The sequence below is a fragment of the Saprolegnia parasitica genome, assembly GCF_000151545.1.
Source record: "Saprolegnia parasitica CBS 223.65 unplaced genomic scaffold supercont2.20, whole genome shotgun sequence".
Taxonomy (NCBI): domain Eukaryota; phylum Oomycota; class Saprolegniomycetes; order Saprolegniales; family Saprolegniaceae; genus Saprolegnia; species Saprolegnia parasitica.
In genome coordinates this window covers 114,274-135,693 of record NW_012156414.1, presented here as the reverse complement: position 1 = coordinate 135,693, position 21,420 = coordinate 114,274, and the positions used below count along the sequence as shown (strand labels likewise).

Below are 21,420 nucleotides of genomic sequence, written 5' to 3'. Positions count from 1 at the left end.
GTGCCGGACGGTTTGCCGAACGCTGTCGGCGGTGGCCGCATCACGTGTACTGCGCCGAGAAGCCGGATCCATTTCATTCACGACTTGCGCGACACGAGCCCAAGTTGTCGCAGAAGGTTCTCGCACGGCAACCTTGAAGAGCTGGTCCAATGCCGCTTGGCTCAGCGTGTTGGCGCTCACGTAATGTCTTACTGCACGACACCAGACGCCATACGGGGGGACGTTAGCGTCTCATCGCGGAGCTTCGTGGCGTCCGCAATCATCTGGTCGATGGGCTTCTCGTTGCGATGGCTTGCTTTGCGCTTCCTGGCCATGGCACGCTCGACCAACGGCTTTTGTCAAGGCTGTCGTACTAACGGTTAGGTCCGCAGCCTTGCTTTTGTCACAAAAGCCAGGCTGAGAGGCGGATTGGACTCCAATCCGCCTCGCGACGGCGTTCCATCCCGGCGCCTGGAAGCGCTTCTGCATGGCGATCTCGTGAGCCAAGATCACGGCGTGCAAGGTTGCGTTGCGGTATCCTCCTCTGTATGAAAAACGCTAATCAACTATTTTCACGCAACCATGTTGAAGTCGAAGTGATATTTCTAGAGCTGGCGAGGGCAAGAGGGGCTATGGCTGTGAGACCTTTGCGTTGCCACCTTGACTCGATACGACCTCGTTTCTGTTGTGCTCCAGCAATTCTCGGTCAACGGCCGCAACGCACCGCACAAGGCGGCGCTGCGCGTGCTCTGGTCGCTCCTCGCGGCGTCACTTCACCTTATCTGGACTCGGCACAACTGTGTGCAGTATGAACGCACGCGCGCCATTCCTGTCGCCGTGTGGCACAACCTGCCGTTTGTCGGATGGATGGCATCAGTGCGCCGCTGGCTTCGACTTCAAGATGCCGACTGCCCGGCGCGCGCCGCTGTCCTGGACGTCGTGCGCATGCTCCACGGCCAGCCTGCGTACCAGCATCGTGTCGCCAAATACCCGCTTCTTCTTCGCCTCGGCCCGTCGCTGCGCCCAGCCTAGTTCCGTGCTCCTCCACCGATGCGTCAACTACATGTATTTATGGCTAAAGGTCGCGTACGGGTTGGCCGCCTGCAAGGCGGGAAGCTTGTCCTTGGCCGCCTTCAAGCGCCCGAGGAGGACGTGTTTGTTCGTCACGTTGATCGATGCCATGGCTGCGCGCACGTGGTCGTCATGGCCAAACTTGGTTTGCCAGCGCGCCAAGTCGCGCGAGAGCTCGTCGCGCTCGTCGGCCGAGAGCGTGAGCGCACCGAGCGGGACCGAGAGAAGCAGCGCGACCAAGCAGAGGAAGCGCATGGCGAGCAGCTCGAATTGTGACTACTATCCGAGTGTTAAGTAAAGCGTAGGTGCGTCACGCGCTTGATCTGATCGCAGCTTCAACCGAGAGAAGACGACGGCGACAACAACCGCGCGCAGAACGTGCGTCTTCATCAGACGCTTGCGGGAAGATCGTCATAGCCTCCGGCTCTCTCGACGCATTGCTAGGACCGCAGCACACGCGGTGGCACGAAGCGTCGGTCACGCTCCATGATGTCATTGCGCCTTTTCCACTGCACGGTGCATGACGCGCGTGCGTCACCGACATGACACGGCCGCGTCGGCACCTCGTGTCCACCGTCGTCGTCTGTAATGATGACGTGGCAGCCTCCTGTCGAGCACATCACCAAGAAAGATGCAGGAATGATGCTACGTATGGTATGTCATGTGTCGTAGACGCTGCATGCATTGCCGAGCAAGGGGTAGGTTTCTACGAGGGGTAGGTTTCCCGGTCGAGCCAGTCCAGTGGAGAGTACAGCGCGTGTAAAGGGTCGAGGCGCCTTTGTACGGCCGCCGCCAGAATTTATCTACGGTAGGGACTTTGAACGTAAAGACGAAGCCCACTCCTATGGTCTGGCGGTACAGCGCGAGTTTTACTCTCAGTAGGGACAGGGTTCGATACCCGAAGTGGTAGCGGAAGCGGTCGATTGGTGTTTTCACGCACTTGCGATGCCCGATTCCGCTTTTTGTTGCGGACGCTTGGATATCCAATGGAACTGTAAAATGCACTCTTTTTATCGACGCCAGCCCCGACCTGTTGATACCTGCAGCGACGCGTCGTCATCGTGTAAAATAAGTATTGTGCGTAGTGGCAACGACATATGGTGAGTGCAGGGTGGACAATGATGTTGCCAGCTCTCCTCGTCATAGCATCACAGCACGAGTGGGCTTGGAGCGATGTCTTGCTTCCCAAGCTCAAGCGACAAGCTTTGCATTGCACGCGTGTTCGCTCATGCATGTATGCCAACTTTAAATGCAGCGACTACCGCTGCAAGACGCGAGTCCTCGGTCGGCACGTACGTTGTGGCACGGCGCGGGTTGAGCGGCCAAGCGCGACGCGGTGCCGTGGCTTGGCAGCTGCTGCACCTTGGCCGCAATGGGCACTCCTTGTCGGCGGCGGCAAAGCTGGCAATTTACAAACCATATTTCAAATCTTCGACGTGATACCGTGATATGCGCGGGTTTGGATCGTCGAGTTGGCGTGGACGAGGTTGTCGATGACGAGGCGAGTGCACTTGGTCCATGCAGGAAGCGCTTCCTGCATGGTCCGCCAACCTCGAGCATGCGCAAACGCGCGATCATCTACCTGCCATCGCGCTCCAGCTTCGGTGCTAGCGGCATGACCGCCGTCTGCCGTGACATCCCGAGCCTCCATAGCGTCGTCCGCGCGTGCTTGTCGAAATGACCTGCTTGGGACTGGATAATCTGTGGCGTATCCGGCTTTTCGGCATTCGCCACGTCAGTGCTGCAGAATTTACGAAGCGGTGCCGAAGCTAAGATTTCCATGACCAGGAGCTGGTCGACGATGGAGCTGTCCGACCGCGTCGACGAGCGGCCCGTGTCCAATGCGACGTGTGGCTGCGCCTCATCTGGAGCCAGCGCACCGAAGCGCCGTACGGCCGCCAGCAGGATTGCATGTCTATCGCGAGGCGCGACCAGTCTTTCTTGTCTGGCGCCAGCTTGACGACCACGACTGCTGACGCGCGCTATCGTCCTCCACGTCGACCGCTATCTCCCGCCGTCAATCCAACGACCAGCTGCTCGTAGCCAATGACCTGCTCTGTCTTGCGCCTCGTTTCGACGCCTGTGCGCGCCCCGATCGTGCCGTGGTCAACGGCCTGCGACTTACTGGCCGCAATCGCCGACGCCCAGCTCGCCGACGCCGTGCTTCTTTCCTCTCTGGATCCCTCTGTACCTCAAAAGCAACGAGGCTAGCTTGGAGGCCCGACGCACGACCATCTTTGGACCCCACTACGACTGGACGGCGCAAGCACACGTGGCTTCCTCTTTCCATGAAGCTCCAACAGTGTGTCAACGAGACGAACGCGTCGAAAAGCTCAAGAAGCATGTGCAACCCAGGTGCAGGCCACCCACGCAGTTTATAGCTATCGATCTCTATCGTACATCAAACACGATATCATGGTATGAATGCAAGGTGATGGCAGACGGAAATCACATGCAATGACTTCGTGTTGAGTAGTTAGTCGCGTAACTTGTTGAATCTAGCTACGGACGACGCTGCGCAGCTGCTCGACGGCTTCGTACCACTCGGGGGTCTCATCGAACAGGGCGATGTTCGGGCCTTGAGTGAGCAAATCGATGCACTTGCGCGCAAAAACGCGCTTCTCGTTGCCGCTCGGAAGGTTCAAAACGAGAGGCGCAAGGACCCACGCCGCATTCGGAGAGTTGCACCGATGGTAAAGCGTTCGCACCGTGTCGTTTGGGAGCGTCCGCGGGTGCTGCGCGTCGTGGTTGAGATATGCAACGGCGTGGACCACGAGACGGTGTTGGGCTCCGACGTAGGTAGTCTCATCGGTCATGTCGTAGCACTCCAAAATCTCGCCACAGAGCAGGTCGAGATCGTCGAAATCTTCCGTGAGCGACATCACGAAACTGTTGAGGTTGAGACTCACTGCAGCGTCGAACACGTCCAGCGTCGTGGCGTCGAGCGTCTCCATCGCCGTCGTGACCACGTCGAGAATGGCCGGGATGACGATGGCGACATGGGACCAGAGTGGGTCCATGGTGTGGAGGCGGCCCGTCTTCAGCAGGATCTGGATGAGGCTCGTGAGACCGTCCGTTGTCGCAAACGTTTGATCGTGGTGAAGCCACTCAATGGCGCGGTCGAGATGCCCGTCCATGTCTCGGGGCATTACGGTCAGCTGCGCGATGGCGGGCGCCAAAATGTTGACCGGCGAGAACGCATAGTGGTCGAAGATCGACGGCGACACCGCGTACAACGTCGGCGTGTCGTACTCGCTAATGTTGTACGCGAGCTCGGCGGGAAGCTTGGTGAGGAGCCAAACTTGACTACCGGTAAGCGGACCGCGAGACGCGACGAAAGCTTCGAGCCGCAAGAGGTCGGCCATGAGGTCGATGCGGTCCGTGTCAAACATCGGCGTGTACAGCCCTAGCCGCCGCGCCCAGTACAAGCATGGCTTGTACAGCTTCTTGACGAACTCGTGGAAGAGCGGCTGGCCCCGGATGCGTTTCGCGTCTTTGACGAACTGGATGGAAGTCGCTTCGTCGACGAACTTGTGGTCGTCGAGCAAGACGATGCGCAAGACCAAGCGCACGAGATTCGGAATGATATAGTGCAACGCTGCGCTGCGGTTCAGCATCATGACCACAGCGTACCCGATGCGCCACCATCCGTGCAGCGCCAAGGCACGGAACACAAACCGGTCGTAGTGGAGATCCAGCACCGAGCTTCTGTGCAAGAACTCGACACAAATCGCAGCGCCGAGCGGATGCTTCGAGGTGGCCAAAAAACTGCCGAGCTGCGCCTTCGCGTCGATCGGCGCTCGGGGTGCGTCCGTCGTGTTGCTCGCAAGGTTCACGAGAAGGGGCACGACGGCTGGCGCACGCATACCACAAACGAGACCGGCGACGTCCTTGAAGCCATCGGGATTTTGGAGCATGTCAAAGACCTTTTGGAAGCCGAGGAAGCGCAAGCGCAGCATCATGGGCCACACAAGGATGGCGATGGAGCTGCGACCTGCCTTCCCAGACCAGCGCGCAAACGACGTGTTGCGGACGTGATCGCGAATGGCCGGAGGCGTCGACGGGTCGGGGTGCATCGTGAGCTTCTTGACGGCCAGAACGTCTAACTCGCATACGACTCGGGCGAGCGCCACGTCGTAGCACCCCGCGGCTACAAAGAGACGGACGACAGCGGCGCCGTTGGGTTGCAGTCGGGCGAAGTTGAGCGCTCCGCGGATGTCGCCAGCGTAGTTGCACACAAACGCGTAGCGGCCGACGGGGCGGTTGATGTTGCGGGCCAGCAGCCGGAGGCGCGTGACCGCTTCCTCGGCCGAGGGGAGCGTGAGCGCTGCCTCGTATTCCACGTCCGCGTACTGGGTCATTTGATCTCGGGCTCGAAAGTACGCAACTGAATTGCGGTACGGATTCCGGAAATCACGCCGTTGCTCGCAGTCAAATACACACCATTTTGACGGGTAAAAATACGATTTTCGGGAATTTTGCATGCGTCACAACCGCGCACGCGTGTTGGCAACGCTCCACGCGCCCATCATCGCGTGCAGGCAGCCGGAGGTATCCAAAACAAAGACTCGGTTTTTTCGACCGATAGACTTGGCATCTTAACCCTACACCTATCCCGACTCGGCGGCGGCGGACAAAGCCGTGGTTTGCAAGCTTTTTGATAGCTAGCAAAAAATCCCCTGTAGAACTTTGCAAGCGGGCGATGAGAGGGTTTAGCTGCTCGCATTGTCCGAACTGTGCGTTGCTGCTCGGTCCATGCTTCGATTGGTGGACCAAGGCGTGGGCGGACGGCGATCGCGTGGGGCTGTGTCGAGATGATTCCGTACCTCAACATCGCCATCTGAGCGGCCAAGCTGCACTTCGCCTGTATTTTTGACCGTCTCGATCATGCAACATTCGGCAAAGCACTGCTGTGGTACGCCATGCACACCACCCACCCATGCATCAATCTCGGGTCTCGCTTGCACCTCTTCCTGAACACGTTAGACGACGGGCGACCGACGGTGCGCCACGACCTCGCGCCCGAGCTTGAACACCAAGGAAGCAAGCTGCGTAACTATCCGCCTCAGGCACTGAGCGCCCTCTCGGCGTGCAGCCCAGCTGTGTGAGCGTGGTATCATCAAAGATTGGGCGCTGTCCTTCTCGAGCACTACTGTACGTTTAGGCAACCCTGTCACTTGCTCGCTCAAAAATGGGCCGATTGAGTTCAAATTTCGATTTTGAGAAAGAGCTTGAATTATAGTACTCGCGCTTGGATGGCTCCGAGCTCAATTTCAATGCGTTTTGATTGCGCTGGACTCAACTGAGTGAATCACATTCTTTTGGCTGAATGCTTTTTAAAACTGTCAGGGTGATTCTATTGCTGATTTCGAATTAAAATCATCGCGAATATAAAAACATTAAAAAGTGATGAGTGTCAAGCTGACACTTGAGCAGCAAATCACAAAGCAGAGAAACGAAGCAAAGAGGAAGAGGAGGGGGCAAACGGGCAAGCGGGAAGCGAGCCAGACCGGAAACCAAACGGAAGTGCGCGACGGTGAAGTCGCCACAGCCAATGGCCCGGAATGTATTGAGGACATTATGGGGCATACAAACTGCGAGTGAGGACTGGCAAAACCTCTGCGTGAGGGAAAACCCTAGCCTCCGGTGGCCAATGCAGTGGGCTGGACAAACCACCCAGCAACGAAGGTGTGTCATCTTCGTGTCGGCTGACGAGCCTCTGGAGGTGCTCTCTTGACAGCGAGATTGAGAACAAAGAACATCCGCATTCATCGCTTTCAGTTTTGTTCGAACGAGGCTCGAGACGGCGAGCTACGGACGATGCTGGCTGGTGCACAATAGAAACGAGGTTGCGTTGAATCAAGCTGGCAAAAAACAAACGCAAAGCTTTCGCACTCGTCGTTCTACGCACATACTAGTACTCAGTAGTCCCATTTGTCCTCGCCAGCTCTGGAAAAGACCTCGTCGACTTCAACTTGGTTGCGTGAAAATAGTTGATTCGCCTCTTTTGGTCTGGTCGATCACTAGTACGAGCGTGGCACGTCCCCGCGCCGCCAATGCGACTCCCGATCACGCTGTTCCACGAATATGAAGCTAGCTCAAGATGCCCCAATCGTCCTCTTAGCCGGTCTTTCTCTATTGTAGATTGCGACGTCTGGGGCAATGTCGTGATGCGGTGTGCGCATTAGAATGACGCGGCAGCGCGTTCTAGTGCAACTGTAGGCAGTAGGGGAAAAAACGTTGGACAGGCAGTAGGTTTTGTGAGGATCAACAGATTGGAAAATACCCCGCCGCCCTCACATACCGTCCACAGCTTCACCACAAGGTCGTCGGCCTCGACGCCGACGAATGGGCCTCCGACGCCACGGGCCTCCGATGCCAGCCCCGTTTTGACGAGACTTTCTGCACGCACCGTGCTTGCGCTGGGCGCGTTTGCTTGCGCGCGCCACGCCCCGGACCGACGCGCTCCACGTCCCGCTCAACGCGAAGGTCTTCTCGGCAGTCTCTTGGTCGCCTTGGCGCTGCACGGCCTCGCCTGCACAAGATGGACCCGCTGTGGTCCCAGGTCGGCGTCGTCATTCCGGCGATCCTCCAAGTGGTCACGACGGCCATGGAGACGCTCGACGCCGCGGCGCTGGACGTGTTCGACGCTGCTGTCGGCCTCAACCTTTGCAACTTTGTGATGTCGCTCACGGGACGCTTCAACAATTTCGAGCTGCTCTACGAAGAGATTTTGGGGCACAATATGTCGACGAGCCGACGAACTACGTTTACATTCAACGCCGTCTCATGGTCCACGCCGTCGCGTACCTCAACCACGACTTTATCGGTAGCAATAGCTATCGACCTAACAAATCAATCAACAACATTTTCTTTATGACTCATTTTGCCTTGTTTGCTCTGGGGCAAAGGACGTGAGGTTTTCATTACCACTGAAACCTCGGGTGACGTGGGGCAGGGTACATGGAGAGGTCTCAATCTAGATTGCTAGATTGCTGTAGCTCGACGACAAGATCCGCTCGTTTTTGAAAAGATAGGTTCGATGTCCTCGGCGCGCCAAACAACTCAGAAGCCACTGCATGTGATGTGCGTCTACCATCACCTTGCATATTTATCGTGCTGAGTGTACGATACAGGTCGATAGCTAAAGCTGCGTGGGTGGCCTGCTTCTTGCTATCGCGTTCACCTCGGTTACAAACTGTTGAAGCGCCTCGAAGAAACGTATGCTTGCGCCGTCTAGTCGTCATGGGGTCATGCGTCGGGGCCCCTCGCTAGCGCTAACAGGACCCGTGCGGGGCGAGCTGGTAGGAACTTTTGAATGCGTTGTGGAATGCCCGTGGACAGAGGTGAGACGCACGACATCGGCTAGCTGGGCGTCGGCGGGTGTGGCCGGCCGATGAGTAAAGAGTGAACGCATTGCGCCTCGCCACAAGCCCAAGCCGTGCAAAACCACAGCCGTGCAAAACCACAGCCGTGCAAAACCACGACCGTGTCGCGATGACCAAAGGCAACATAACTTGATCCTTCGATTCGTTGATTAACCCTACACCTATCCCGACTCGGCGGCGGACGAAGGCGGCTTGGCGAGCACGAGCGCTCGTTGGCGCCGCGCAGTCTCTTCAACGACGCTGTCGGGAACGCTCGGAATCAGCTTTGAAATGAGAACGACAAGCACGAAGAGCACGTGTTCGACGCCAAAGACAACGCCCATGACCGTCATGCCCTGGCCCGACGCCGCGACGTGAATGTGGTCGACGCCACCGAACGCCGCGTCGTCGACAGGGATCGTCTGGAACCAAGACGGGCAAAAGAGACTGAGCTGGTCGGTCGTAAAGCCAAAGAGGAAGACGTTGGTGAGCACCGAGAGCCAGACGAGGCCTCGTAGAATCGACTGCCAAATGCCAATGTCGGTCGATCGCTCGACCATCGGGCGCTGGCTCAAAAAGACGAGCTTGAACTGGTCCGACTTGAGCTCAATGAGGTTGGACGCCATCGAGAGCAGTCCCGCGAGCGGAAAGCACGACGCAAAGAGCGTGACGTAGCCAAATTCAATGACCTTTTCGAGGTAGTCGTCAAACGGCTCGTACTCGTCGAACGCCGTCGCCTCCTTGACGACTTGCACCTTGGCCGACGTGGCGTCGACGTCGTCAGTCTTTTGGTCGCGTCCCGCGGCCGCGTCCCAAGGTACTTGAGCGCAAGCGGCAGGAGCGTCTCGAGCCCGACGCGTCGGAACGTGTCGGCCATGTACAAAGACGTGAGCTCGGCCTTGAGCAAGACGACGTCGAGCTGGCAGAACGCGAGGTAGAAGAGCGCAATGTAGCAGTCGAACGCTTCGAAAAAGAAGCGCTTGAGCACCAAAGCATCCTCAAACGCTTCGGTCGTCGCATGGTTCTCCCACTGCGTGAGCGCATAAGCAATTTTACGGTAGCGCAAGTTGAGTGCGAGAATGAGCGAGCAGTGCAGCACAACGGGCACATATGGCAGCACGTACGGCAGCGGCCCGCCACCTTTCTGGTCAAAGATCGCGCCGGGCAGCGAAAACTGGTGCACGAGTGGCCAATGGAGGTACGCGCCGCCGACCGACGCGGCGTGGATGTAGCCCTGAAAGTTGAGCGAGATCACCATGATGCCGATGGCCATCGAGAGCAGACTGGTCGTAACGAGCGCCGACCCGACGTACTTGAGCGCGCGGTAGTAGTACGGGTACGTGAGCGAGACGACGCCCGAGAACGGGTTGGTGTGCGGCACGCCGACAAAGTCGGGGCGGAGCGTGCGCTTGGTCGCGGCGTCGAGGAGGCCCCAGCGACACGCGAGCGCGGCCGACCGGCGCTGCCAATATTGCAAAAAGCACGCGCTCCAGAGCACCATGAAGAGCGTGAAGAAGGGCGAGACGGCCACGTCGTCGCTCTCGTCGACCGCTGCGACGTACTCGTAGAGCGTGAGGAGGCCGCCAAGGACGCCGGGCCCGGCCAAGAAGAGCGTGAGGTAGTGCAGCCACGCAAAGTACAAGGCGACCTTGGGCCCAAAGTACGCCTCCATGCGGTCGGCGAGGTCCGTGTTCGATGGGTACAGCGACCAGCAAAAGTCGCGCCACAGCACGCTCTTCTCGTGCTTGTCGTGGAGCGGCAACGCCTCGACGTTATGGCCCTCGATGGCGTCGTCGAGGAGGTCGCCGAGCACGTACAGCTCTTCGCTGCTCGAGAAGAACCGGTGCGGGCCGTCGGTCTCGGCGTAATGCGCAAACGTGTCGCCGCGCGCCATCACAAACGGCTCCCTGCGCGCGCACGGCGAGTCCGCCAGCGGCTTGAAGAGGCTGAGGCGCTCGGCATGCGCTTCGAGGCGCGCGCGGCTGCAGGTCACTGTGAGCGCAATGGCGTCGTGCTGGGCAAGGTACGACGTCGCGACCGGACTCGTCTCGCCGGCAATCGTCTCGCGCACGACGAGAAGGCCCCGCGCCTCGAGCGCCACTTGCACCGCGTCAATGGCAGCCGGCGAAGAGGACCGCGGGAAGACAAGGCCGTACCGCGCGCGGACCGCCATCGTCGTCGTCGTCTTGGCCTCTCGAAAATGGAAATGACCCAAGCAGACAAACATCAGGGACCAACACTCTGCAACCGTCGTGCGGCGGCGGCTGCTTGGTTGTGGGCCACAACCAAGCAGCAGCGCCGAAGATCACAGCTGCGACGCGCTAACAACTTGCACACGGAGACTAGTACATCGTCTACATTAACCTCTTAATCTCGTCACGAAATCGCAACAGTCGTTTGCTTCGGGTCGCCAAAGACAAGGGCCTAGGGCGAGGGAATAAATAAGCTTCTACGTATTTACCGGTACTCCCTTGGGGTAGGGCCTCTTGCAGGTGGGCAGCTGCGACGCTTTAGCTTAGTGTTGTAGGTGGTCGACGGTCGCTATCGCGCGACGGCAATCTGGATTGTTTTTAAAACTCTGTATAACTCTAGTCGTCGGTGGTGGCTGCCTTTCATAATGATGATGATGATGATGGTGCTGCTGCTGCGGGGTGCTTGGTCTCGAGTGCGCCAAGCGTGCGCCGGGCAAGCGCCACGATCGACGGTCCACGCTGTTGCGGCAGCGCCAGCAGCAGCTGGAGGCGCGAGCTCACGTTGCTCGCGGTCAAGACGGGCGCAATGTCTTCGGCGCGCGGCGCGGTCGCGACCACGTCGTAGATCAGTCCGAGTTGCAAGGCGCAAACGACGTCCGACGACGTCTCGAGCGAGGCAGTGTAGGCAGGTCGCTCTTGCTAGCGAGGTACGTGCGTAGCTGTCACATGATGATGCAGGCGCACGTGGGAATGGCTGTGATCCTCAAAGTTGTGAACCAGGACGCGTCGTGCATGCGAGTCGACGCAACGATGCGCAGAAAGTATGCCACCGACAATAGTAAAGAGCTGTACGATCAGAGGTTGCAAGAGACGAGGATGACGGGCTAAGCCAGGAGCACGCTGTCGGGACTGCGCCATTGCAATCCAATGCTGCCCACGCCAAGACCTCGGAGAGACGCGAGAGACCGGCGCGATCGGTTCTTGCGTGCTCGGATCGCCGGCACTCTTCTCGCGTAGTAGTACTGTACTTGGACCATCGCCACCTGCGCAGACTTGCGTGGCGCTAGCGGCCGAGTTGGCGTGGACGCCCAGAAGTCGATGCGGTCGGTCTGTACAAGATCACAGTTCCTGTGGTCGCTGCTGCTGCTGCTGTTATGACGCTCCACCTCTTCTCTACCAGCCGCAGGTCGTCGACGACGTCCGCCAAAGTCTGGCTGTCCTCGGGTTGCACTCGCGCTTGCAACTGTTCTTATCTTCGGCACCGACCTTTGAATTCGGCATCAAAAGAGGTGGCTAATGCCGCAAATGCCAGCCAAGTCACCAGTATTCGGCATACATTGAGGTGGCATATGCCGCCAATAGCGGACAAGACAGCCTGGCGAGCGCAAGCTTGGGATCCAACTTCAAGCGCTTCAGGTCATACAAGCTCGGTGGCAGCCTCCATATATTGGAGCACCCGACCAACCAGGATCCCGTCCATTCTTTCGGTCTTGTGTGTCGTCGACGCATGCATGGTTCCGACGAGGGGTAGGGTTTCTCGCGAGACGTCGGTGTAAAGGGTCGTGGTGCTTTTGTACGGCAGAGGAAATCTACAGTAGCCACTGCGAACGTGAAGAAACTAGTGGCATCTATTAGTCTAGTGGTTTAGACGCTGGATTAGCACCAGTTTGAGGATGGGTGCGATTTCCGGAGGCAAAAATGACCCGATGGTGTCACCGATTCCACGCGTTCGTAGCATCTGCTTGGACAATTTGCTACTGTGTAGCAACGCTGTCGCACGGCGCAAAGCGCTTTGCTCTATTATAGTAGAGGGTCCAATGCAAGGTGCATGTTCTCTTGTATTGACTCTCGTCATTGCCACCTATCTACCGACGTGCAGCTACAAATTGTATGCATCGGGTAGGCCTGGTTGTTTAGCTGTTGGTGCTGCACATGTAGGTACACTGTAGTGGCAGTTAGCAAGCTAACCCGCATCGCCCACCACTGGTATGGCGGACGCCAGCACGGTTGTCGTCGCCAAGTATGTATGGATTGAGGAATGGCAATTCGCGCCAAATCGTCTCTTACGCTAATTTCGCTCTTTCTATCTCAAAATAGTGTAGTAAGATATTATAAATGCTTTTCAAATTTTTCACAGTCAATTCGCCGATCCGAGCAGCAGAAAGGGTGACCCCCTCGCCATGGCCAGCTTCCGCAACGTCTTCCAGCAGCCGGAGCTCGCGGCCATCGTCTTCAAGTACCAAAGTGGTATCTACGAGGACGTGCGTTCGGCTTTTCGCGCGTTCAAGAACCATGTGCGCTTCCACGACGGGACGTACATCATCGACCCGCGCTTCGTCGAGGCCGTTGGCGACCTCGTACCCACGGACGCTCGGCTAATCGAGGCCTCCGACTATGTCTTGCCTGCGAATCAGCGCGACAGACGCTTTCTCTTGCACGTCGCCATTGCTCGCGACCTCATGGACTGGGTGTTGCGCCTGTTGCGCTGCCGGCCGGTCCTCGCTTCCGGAGACGCGATCCTCGTCGCCCTCGGCTGCAACCGGCTCGAGATCGCCGAAGCGCTCTTGGACATGCGTCCCAGCGTGCCGCTGCTCAACCGGACCAAAAAGCGCCGGCATGGATACTTGATGGCGGTGTTTGAGCGCATCATTGCCATCGAGAACGTCCGCGGCCTCCAGCTGCTCGCGCGCTTTGGCTTGTGCCGCAAAGACTTTTGGTCTACTGCAGACGATGTGATCGCCGCTGTGTTGCGGGGCAACGCCGCCAACATCCCGACAATCCTTGAGCTCCTGCCGTGGCTGGCGTGTCCCCGCCTCTTTGACGCTGCCGCTGGCAAGGGTCTTCTGCAGGTTGTCCAACATCTGCACAACGGCGGTGTGGGCTGCTCCTCTCGAGCTATGGACGGCGCTGCGACGAACGGTCATCTGGACGTAGTTGAGTTTTTGCACACGCATCGGCGCGAGGGCTGCACGTGGGCTGCCATGGACAACGCGGCAGGAAACGGCCACCTTGATGTCGTCTCGTTCCTTTATCGCAACCGCGCCGAAGGCTGCACGATCGAGGCACTGCACGGTGCCATCAGCAATGGCGCTCTGGACGTCATTGACTTTCTCCTTGCGCAGCGATCGGACGGCGCGTCACCGTATGCCATCGACGAGGCTGCCAGCTGCGGCCAATTGCAGGTGGTCATGCATCTCCACACGACCGGCACGTTTGGCGCGACCGTCCGTGCGCTGGACGAGGCCATTTTGCATGGGCATCTCGACGTCGTGCAGTTCCTCTTGGAGAACCGAAGCGAAGGCAGCAGTCACGACGACCTGGTGCGCTACGCACTCGAGTGCGTGCAGCCAGCCATTGCGGAGTTTTTGATCGCGCGCGGGTACCCGTTCCCCAATGCAGTGACCGTGCGCGGAAATGCGCTGATGAGCTCGGTGAACGCTACCGAGACGGTGAACTCGGTGGACGCTACCGCTACTATTATCGAGACGATCCAGCATCTCGTGAAGCTTGGTGTGCCCTGGAGCTCCGACTGGATGGACGCGGCATGCGCAAGCCACCGCCACTTCCCGCTGGTCAAGTACCTTCAAGATCACTCGTCTGCTGGATGCACAACAAAGGCTCTCGACGGCGCTGCGAAAGCTGGCGCTTGGGACATTGTCGAGTTCCTCTTGCAGCATCGTCTCGAAGGTGGGTCCATTGAAGCCGTTGCAGCCGCCATCGAGGCCAACAACATGGATATGGTCGCGCAACTTTTGATGCGAACGCCCGCGCTCCGTGGTGACCCGGGCTTCCTGTGGAGTGCGATGCAGTGGAACCGTGTCGAAGTGCTTCCGTACTTTGACATCGACATCCGAGCCGCCAAGAAGCTCCTCGTCTCTCTTGTTGGCTTCCCCAACCATGCGACGTTCAGCAAAGCTCTGCTGCCGCACACCATGCACCCCGACCACCCACGCATCAACCTCGAGTACCTCTTGGGCCTCTTTCCGGACACGGTAGACAACGGGCGACGGATGGTGCGCCACGACCTCGCGCGCGAGGTCGCGCGCGACCTCGCGCGCCAGCTCGAACTCCAGGGACGCAAGCTGCTTGACGGTCTGCCTCGTGCACCGGGCGCACTCTTGGCGCGTGCCGATGAGCTGCGTGGGCGTGGTGCCATCAGAGATTGGGCCATCGCTGTCTTTCTCGAGCACTGGAGTGAAGGTGTGAGATTGGGCACGCTGATCGTCCGCATCAATCGCGTTCAGTTTTGGTTGAGCAAGGTTCAAGACGACGAGCTCCGGACGATGCTCGAGCAGCAACTTTTCATGTAGAGCTTGCAACATGCGTAATCAACGAAATGAAAGATCTGGTGCTTTTGCCTTTAGTCATCGCTACACGGTCGTGGTTTTGCCCTTGGGCTAAGGCCTCTTGCAGGTGGGCACTTGCTACGGTTTAGTGTCGTATGTGGTTGACGGTCGCTATCGCGCGACCACAATCTGGATTGTTTTTAAAACTCTGTATAACTCTAGTCGTCGGTGGTGGCTGCCTTTCATAATGATGATGATGGTGCTGCTGCTGCGGGGTGCTTGGTCTCGAGTGCGCCAAGCGTGCGCCGGGCAAGCGCCACGATCGACGGTCCACGCTGTTGCGGCAGCGCCAGCAGCAGCTGGAGGCGCGAGCTCACGTTGCTCGCGGTCAAGACGGGCGCAATGTCTTCGGTGCGCGGCGCGGTCGCGACCACGTCGTAGAGCAGTCCGAGTTGCAAGGCGCAAACGACATCCGACGACGTCTCGAGCGTCCGGAGAGCAAACGGCAGCACGGACGCGTACTCGGGTCGCCAGTCGAGTTTGTACAGCATGCGCAAGACGAGGAGACCCATGTGCGCCGCCGACTTTTCCGTCCAGTGCGCCGACGCCGTCGAGAGCAGCTGCGCCGACGCAAACTGCAGCACTTGCTCCCACGCGGCCGGCGTCGTCGCTAGCCCAATCTCCACGTCGTGCACGTACGCACGCATCTCGTGGGCCGCAAGGGACGGCAGCGCGTCGACGCACAGCCGGAGGAGGAGCAGCGGCACGCGCGGCGGTCCTCGCGTCACAAGCGCTTCGAGGAGCGTCGTGGCGGCACTCATCTCGCCGCGGTGGGCGAGGCGGGCAATGGCTTGCACCACATGCGGCTGCGTCCAGAGGTCTGGCACCGGGTCGTGGAAGCGCGTCAAGACGTCGTGCAAGAGACGAAGCGTCGCATTTACCACGTCGTGGTCCCGCGACGAAAGGAGCGCAATCAGCGCTTCGTACACGGCCGGTGACGTGGCCACTTGGCGTTGGACAAACGTTGCCACAGTGAGCGAGGCATTCGTCACCTACGTGACTTTTAGTTCATTCTACAAACAGACAGTTCCAAGCACATACGAGCTCGGTCAAGAGATGCAAGGTCAAGAGCGGCTGTGGCGGGTACGCGGCGCAGGACGGGCCGCTCGGCAGCGCCATAACAACGTGCTGTTGCCAATCGAAAAACGCAACGTCGGGCAAGGGCTCCAACTCGGCCGCCAAACTTGTGGCGAGTGTCTGCTGCAATCCGAGCGCATACAAAGTGTTGTCGTTGAGCGGCAGTTGCGCCAGCACCGTGTCGACGACGTTCGCGAGCTGCTTGGGGCAGAGGCCGCGCGGGTGCTGCAGAAACGTGTGGCGAAACGCAAGGTACCCGGGTCCGGATGCATAGAGCGTCGCCGCCTTGGCCGTCAAAAGCGACAGCGTGAGCGCCCGAAACTCCGTCCTCGTCGCGTGGAACGCCGCGCATGCGTCGTCGGTCGCGTGGAACGAGAGCGAGACGACGACCATCGTCAGCATGACGTGCAGCGGCAAGGCAGCATCACGCCACGCCGCCTTCCACGCGCGAAAGACAGTGCGAATGGTCGCAAGACGCTTGGTCGCGTGCTTAGGAATCGCCTCGAGGAACGTGCGGAGGCTGTGCCACGCGTCGACCGTGGAAAAGGCGACGTTGGCGCTGAAACCGAGCGGGTCTGTCTGCGTTTTCTCGTCGAGACCGCCAAAGACGTACGCCATGTAGCGCGAGAAGATCGTCGGCAGCAGACTCGCGACGTCGTCGGACTGCAGCACGAGCGGCCAGAGGTGCAGGAGGAACCACGCATTGTCCGACGCGTTCGCGAGCGGAATCGCGCTGGCAAAGAGCTCGAGAAGCTGCGAGACAGGGTGCGGATCGTCGGCGGCGTACCGAGGCGGGAACTTCGGCAGCACTTCCGACAGCATCTCGAGGCTGCCGGTCGTCGCGGCGCATAAATAGGAGCGAAACGCTGGCGCGAAGAACGAAAAATGGCCCTGCGGCATGTAGGCAAAGCGCAGCAGCGCCTCGCGGACGATCGCGCGCGTCACGCGGCGCGTCGACGGGTCGTGCTTGGTCTCGAGGTGCACGAGGTCCACGAGCTGGTGCCCGCCGTCGTAGATGGACCACGTCTCGTCCTGCCACATGGCGAGCCACGGCAGCGCTTGCGGCTCGGGCTGCATGAGCGGAAGGAACGCGATCGCGTTTAGGAGCTTGGCGACAAGCACTTCGAGCATGTCTTGGCTCGTGACGCGCAAGCAGTCGAGGATCCACGTGCTCAGGTACAGCTTCTCTTGGTTGCTGTGGAACAAGGCCTTGACGATCGCCAAGGTCGCTATTCGGTGCCGGGTCGTCGCGGCCGAGTCGCCAAAGAGCTCGCCCGTGTGTAGCAGCGCAATCTTCTGCAGCATCGTTTGCACGAGCGGGTTCTTCTCCGGGTAGACGTGCTCGGTGTGGCGCTTGATGACGGTCCGGATCAACACATCCGTGTACTAAGCATCATACATGAGCACCATAGCCCAGACAACGCAAGTACCTCGGGCCGCTTGAACATGAACGAAACGACAATCTCGTCGAGGATCGTCGGGTAGTTGCACGGGTACTGCGGCTCGACCGCTGGGATCAAGTTGCTCATAAACTTGGAGCTGTCGCCAAAGCCGCTCATGTGGATCCAATGCCGCGTGTGCTCCGCTGCGACCGCGCGCACATAGTCGTCCTTGAGCTTGTCCATCTTGTTGACGATGCCAGGCGGCACGAGCGTCATGTCGTGCGTGCCAAACATCTCTTCTTCGGTGCGGTCGTCGCGGCGCTTGGACTTTTGCCGGCTCGGCTTGAGGAGCAATTCGAGCAAGCTCTTGCCGGCCTCAATGTCGTCGCGCCCCGAGGCTGTGAGGAAAGGGACGCCCACCGCCGGCGCGGCCACCACGTCGGGCTTCTCGTCGCGACCGCCGGTCGAGGACCGGTCGTCCGGGTACGCCTTGTCGACGTCCTTCTCCCGACGCGCGCGCTTGCGCCCCGGCGCGGGCCCAGCGTCGTCGTCGACGGCCTTCTTGCGCAGCTTGAGCTTGGACTGCGGCATCGGCGCGTCCATGGTATCCGCGGGGTCGTGGCCGCGGAACGACTCCATGATGGCGAATTCGGAAATGAGCGCTCGGCGTCTCGCCGCACACTAATTCGGATCGTTGGGAGACCGTTTCTTCAGAGGTCAGTAGCCATTCTGTTTCTCGCAGGACCCTTCACATTCGATTCTTCATTTATCGGATCTCCAAGGTATCGGCTGTGAGAGGTTTTATGCACACACACTGCGCCACTTCAACCCCGACGCGCCCACGCATTCTCGGTCATTCTCGGTCGTCATTTGATCATTCATGAATATACCTTGCGGATAAGCGCTCGATGCTCCTTTGAGAGCCTTTTATGAATCACCAATTACCCGATGAGGGGAAAACGAACATCGGCTCCCACCACGGTCCTCCTCGTGCAACACATACGCTGGGCAGACCATCACAGAAGCCAAGCGTACACTCGACAGCAATGTCTGTGGTCGCTCCGACAGCTCGGATCTCTACACAACTACAGAGTCTTTCATTTTTAAATCTCGGACGTTGTCGTCGGATCGAGGTCGCCAAGCCCGTGCGTCTTGCCACGTCATGCATCTCACCAACCCATTCGATGTGGCAGAAAACTTTCAATAAGGCGCTCCGTGCGTCAACGACTCGACCTATGGCAATAGCAGGTCACGCAACTAGCTCCCGTTGCTCGTAGCCCTCGCTCTCTCCGGCAGCGAGAATCCCAGCGTAGTACTAGATACAAGTTTACATTCATGGTCGACTACGACAGCTGCTTTTGCCGCGCGCACTTTTGCACGGTGCGCACGGCAGACCCGAGCTTGATGATCGTCTCGTTGTACTCGGCCGCGGGGTTGGAGTCGTACACGATGCCGGCGCCGGCTTGGCAATACGCACGGCGATTGTGCACGACGATCGTTCGGATGGCAATCGCCGTGTCGAGGACGCCGCCAAAGCTCACGTAGCCGACCGACCCGCCGTACATACCGCGGCGCTCCTTCTCGAGGCCGCAGATGAGCTGCATGGCCTTGACCTTGGGCGCGCCCGTGAGCGTGCCGGCGGGAAAGAGCGCGCGATAGGCGTCGTAGATGGTTTTGTCGCTCCGCAGCTGGCCCTTGACGACCGACACAATGTGCATGACGTGCGAGTACTTCTCGATTGCCATGAGCGCCTCGACACGGACCGAGCCCGGGACAGCGACGCGGCCCACGTCGTTGCGGCCGAGGTCGACCAGCATAATGTGCTCCGCACGTTCTTTCTCGTCGGCGAGGAGCTCGATCGCGAGCGCTTGGTCCTCGGCCGGCGTCTTGCCGCGGTGGCGCGTCCCCGCGATCGGGTGCGTCTCGACGACGGCGTTTTGGTCGACCTTGACGAGCATCTCGGGCGATGCGCCAACAACCTAAGTGCACACGTACGTGGATGAGCCTTTCCACAGTGCATATTGTCGACGAACCTCGAGGCCGTCGCCAAAGTTGAGATAAAACATGTATGGCGACGGGTTGATCACGCGCATTTGCCGGTACAAGTCGAACGACGTGACGTTCTCGGGCAGCGGAACGTTGAGGCGCTACCGAGTCGTCAGCCTCGGATAGGAGAAGAGACGTACGTGCGAGGGCACGGCTTGGAAGATGTCGCCGTCCACAATGTGCTGCTTGAGCGTATCGACAAAGCCCATGTAATCGGCTTCCCCGACGTTCGACATGGCGTTGTAGTCGAGCGCATCGCCGATGACCTTGTCGCTGACGTGCGAGCTGCTGCAGGACCGCGGCAGCGGCGACTCGATCTGCGCTTGGATCGAACGGATGCGGTCAGACGCGGCCGCGTACTCGGTTGCAAGGTCCCGCGACGGAGTATCGAGGCGGCAGTGCGTCACAATCTTGAGCGAGTGGAAGACGTGGTCAAAGACCACGACGGTGTCGAAGAGCATGTACATGCTCTCCGGAATCTGGAACACGTCCTTCTGCGCCTCGACAAACGGCCCAACCGTCGGCTCAAAGTGGCGCACCGCGTCAAAGCTGCAGTAGCCGACGGCGCCGCCCGTCATCGGTAGCGCGAGCTCGGGCAGCGCGATGAGGCGGAAGCCGGCCATTTCCGCTTCGAGCTGCACGAGCGGGTCGCCTTGGTACGCGCAGTTTGGGCCTGATGTCAGCGTCTTGAACGGACTCGTGCCAATGAACGAGTAGCGCGCAATGTTCTCGCCGGGTGCGATGGACTCGAGAAGGAACGACTGCGTGCCCGGCCCTTGGTGCTGCATGAGCTTGAGGTAGACGCTCACGGGCGAGTCGAGGTCCGCCGTCACGTCGAGGTAGACAGGCAGGAGGTTCTTGTCCGCATGGGCGATCGCAAGCGCCTTGGCGTCTTCAAGCGTCGGCTGCAAGTTGGTGGCCATCTTGATCTTCGGAAATGGCCGTTCATGGCATCGCGCCGGGGGCAAAAGATATTCCGCAGAGTTTTCCCCACGTGAATCGGCAATCAGCCAATTGCGCATTCAGATCCGACACGTAGTTCGCACCCGTCAATACAAAGATCAAGCTTTCTATTCGAAGATCGAAGCTCCGCACGGTTTGCCCCAGCGTTCTTGTGGCGGGATTGCTGGGGCTCGTTATCCGGATGCCCGGCCTGGCCGAGCCTCAGCGTCTCCACGCAGTCTCCAGCGACTGAAGGTACTAGTAGCGCCGACCAGCAGCAAATGGACTGACGCGGTGGCAACGGCATCGCTCGCAATCCTCGAGGCGTCGCCGACAAAATCTCTCATTTTACTACATCAGTGGTCCCCTCGTCATTATTAGTTTGAGCAAGGGAGGCCTTGATCTCCCTTCTACCAGCATGCTGGCAGTTGACGTGGCCGCTTGCTTTTGAAGGGCAACCTGGTGTGCGATCCCAATCGCATCCACAACGGGGGTGCGTTGTGGCTGCGGGCGGATGCGACGCCACCCACCTCGTGTAAACAATACTCGGCGCCGCTGCATGTTGTGTAGGGCCCCCTACTCTTCTTCCTGTACACTGAACGCAACGACGGACGCGCGCGTGCTGGCGCAAGCGCTTAGCCACCTCGTCATGCGACGAGCGGCCGATGGCATTACAACATCCGTGGTGTACTACCGGTACGTAGCAGGGTCTTTGTCTGCCTTCTTCGTGGCAGCTGCGAGCGTAAAAATAAGCAGCCACAAACACGAACTGCAAAGAAACGAACGAACACAAGGAGATGAGCGCGATCGTCGTCGTCTACCTTCTCGCGCTCGCCGTGCTCGCGGCCATTGGCGGCTACGCCTACTACGCGTGGCAGCAGTACCGTGCCACGCTCGCGCGCATTGGCGCCCGCCAGGCGGAGCGACGCCGCGCCGCCTCGCCTGTCCCGGCAAAAGAACCCGCGTCGACCCCATACGCCAGCGTTCTGGACTCGCGCCACTCGACGACAACAACGCC

The 21,420-nt window shown here is 59.3% G+C and overlaps 6 protein-coding genes across 6 annotated transcripts; 2 read left to right on the top strand and 4 right to left on the bottom strand.

The window, feature by feature from the left end:
• Positions 1–7,594: 7,594 nt before the first annotated feature.
• On the top strand, positions 7,595–7,930 carry SPRG_20085 (hypothetical protein; the record flags this gene model as incomplete). The annotated part of the gene is made up of 1 exon (XM_012344925.1): positions 7,595–7,930. One exon carries the CDS (start codon positions 7,595–7,597, stop codon positions 7,928–7,930), a length of 336 nt encoding a protein of 111 aa, XP_012200315.1.
• Positions 7,931–8,599: 669 nt separating this feature from the next.
• SPRG_20084 (hypothetical protein) lies at positions 8,600–10,590 on the bottom strand (the record flags this gene model as incomplete). The annotated part of the gene is made up of 2 exons (XM_012344924.1): positions 8,600–9,202; positions 9,274–10,590. 2 exons carry the CDS (start codon positions 10,588–10,590, stop codon positions 8,600–8,602), a joined length of 1,920 nt encoding a protein of 639 aa, XP_012200314.1.
• Positions 10,591–10,958: 368 nt separating this feature from the next.
• Positions 10,959–11,282, bottom strand: SPRG_20083 (hypothetical protein; the record flags this gene model as incomplete). The annotated part of the gene is made up of 1 exon (XM_012344923.1): positions 10,959–11,282. A coding segment is annotated over one exon (324 nt), but the record flags the coding sequence as incomplete, so codon positions are not given.
• A 1,507-nt stretch (positions 11,283–12,789) lies between these two features.
• SPRG_20082 (hypothetical protein) lies at positions 12,790–14,919 on the top strand (the record flags this gene model as incomplete). The annotated part of the gene is made up of 1 exon (XM_012344922.1): positions 12,790–14,919. The coding sequence occupies one exon, from the start codon at positions 12,790–12,792 to the stop codon at positions 14,917–14,919; it is 2,130 nt and encodes a 709-aa protein (XP_012200312.1).
• A 218-nt stretch (positions 14,920–15,137) lies between these two features.
• Positions 15,138–18,053, bottom strand: SPRG_20081 (hypothetical protein; the record flags this gene model as incomplete). Its single annotated transcript, XM_012344921.1, has 3 exons — positions 15,138–15,947; positions 15,997–17,418; positions 17,463–18,053. 3 exons carry the CDS (start codon positions 18,051–18,053, stop codon positions 15,138–15,140), a joined length of 2,823 nt encoding a protein of 940 aa, XP_012200311.1.
• A 608-nt stretch (positions 18,054–18,661) lies between these two features.
• SPRG_06062 (anthranilate synthase component I) lies at positions 18,662–20,440 on the bottom strand. The gene is made up of 3 exons (XM_012344787.1): positions 19,601–20,440; positions 19,448–19,561; positions 18,662–19,393 (listed from the first exon to the last, which is right to left on the bottom strand). The coding sequence occupies exons 1-3, from the start codon at positions 20,381–20,383 to the stop codon at positions 18,758–18,760; spliced, it is 1,533 nt and encodes a 510-aa protein (XP_012200177.1). The 5' UTR covers positions 20,384–20,440; the 3' UTR covers positions 18,662–18,757.
• Between the last annotated feature and the right edge of the window lie 980 nt (positions 20,441–21,420).

Excerpts from the sequence above, each read along its gene's own strand:
- SPRG_06062 (XM_012344787.1), bottom strand. The coding sequence starts at position 20,383 with ATGGCCACCAACTTGCAGCCGACGCTTGAAGACGCCAAGGCGCTTGCG. Across the intron at positions 19,562-19,600 it reads TCCAAGCCGTGCCCTCGCAC|CGCCTCAACGTTCCGCTGCC; the intron begins GTACGTCTCTTC and ends ACGACTCGGTAG. Across the intron at positions 19,394-19,447 it reads ACTTTGGCGACGGCCTCGAG|GTTGTTGGCGCATCGCCCGA; the intron begins GTTCGTCGACAA and ends GTGTGCACTTAG.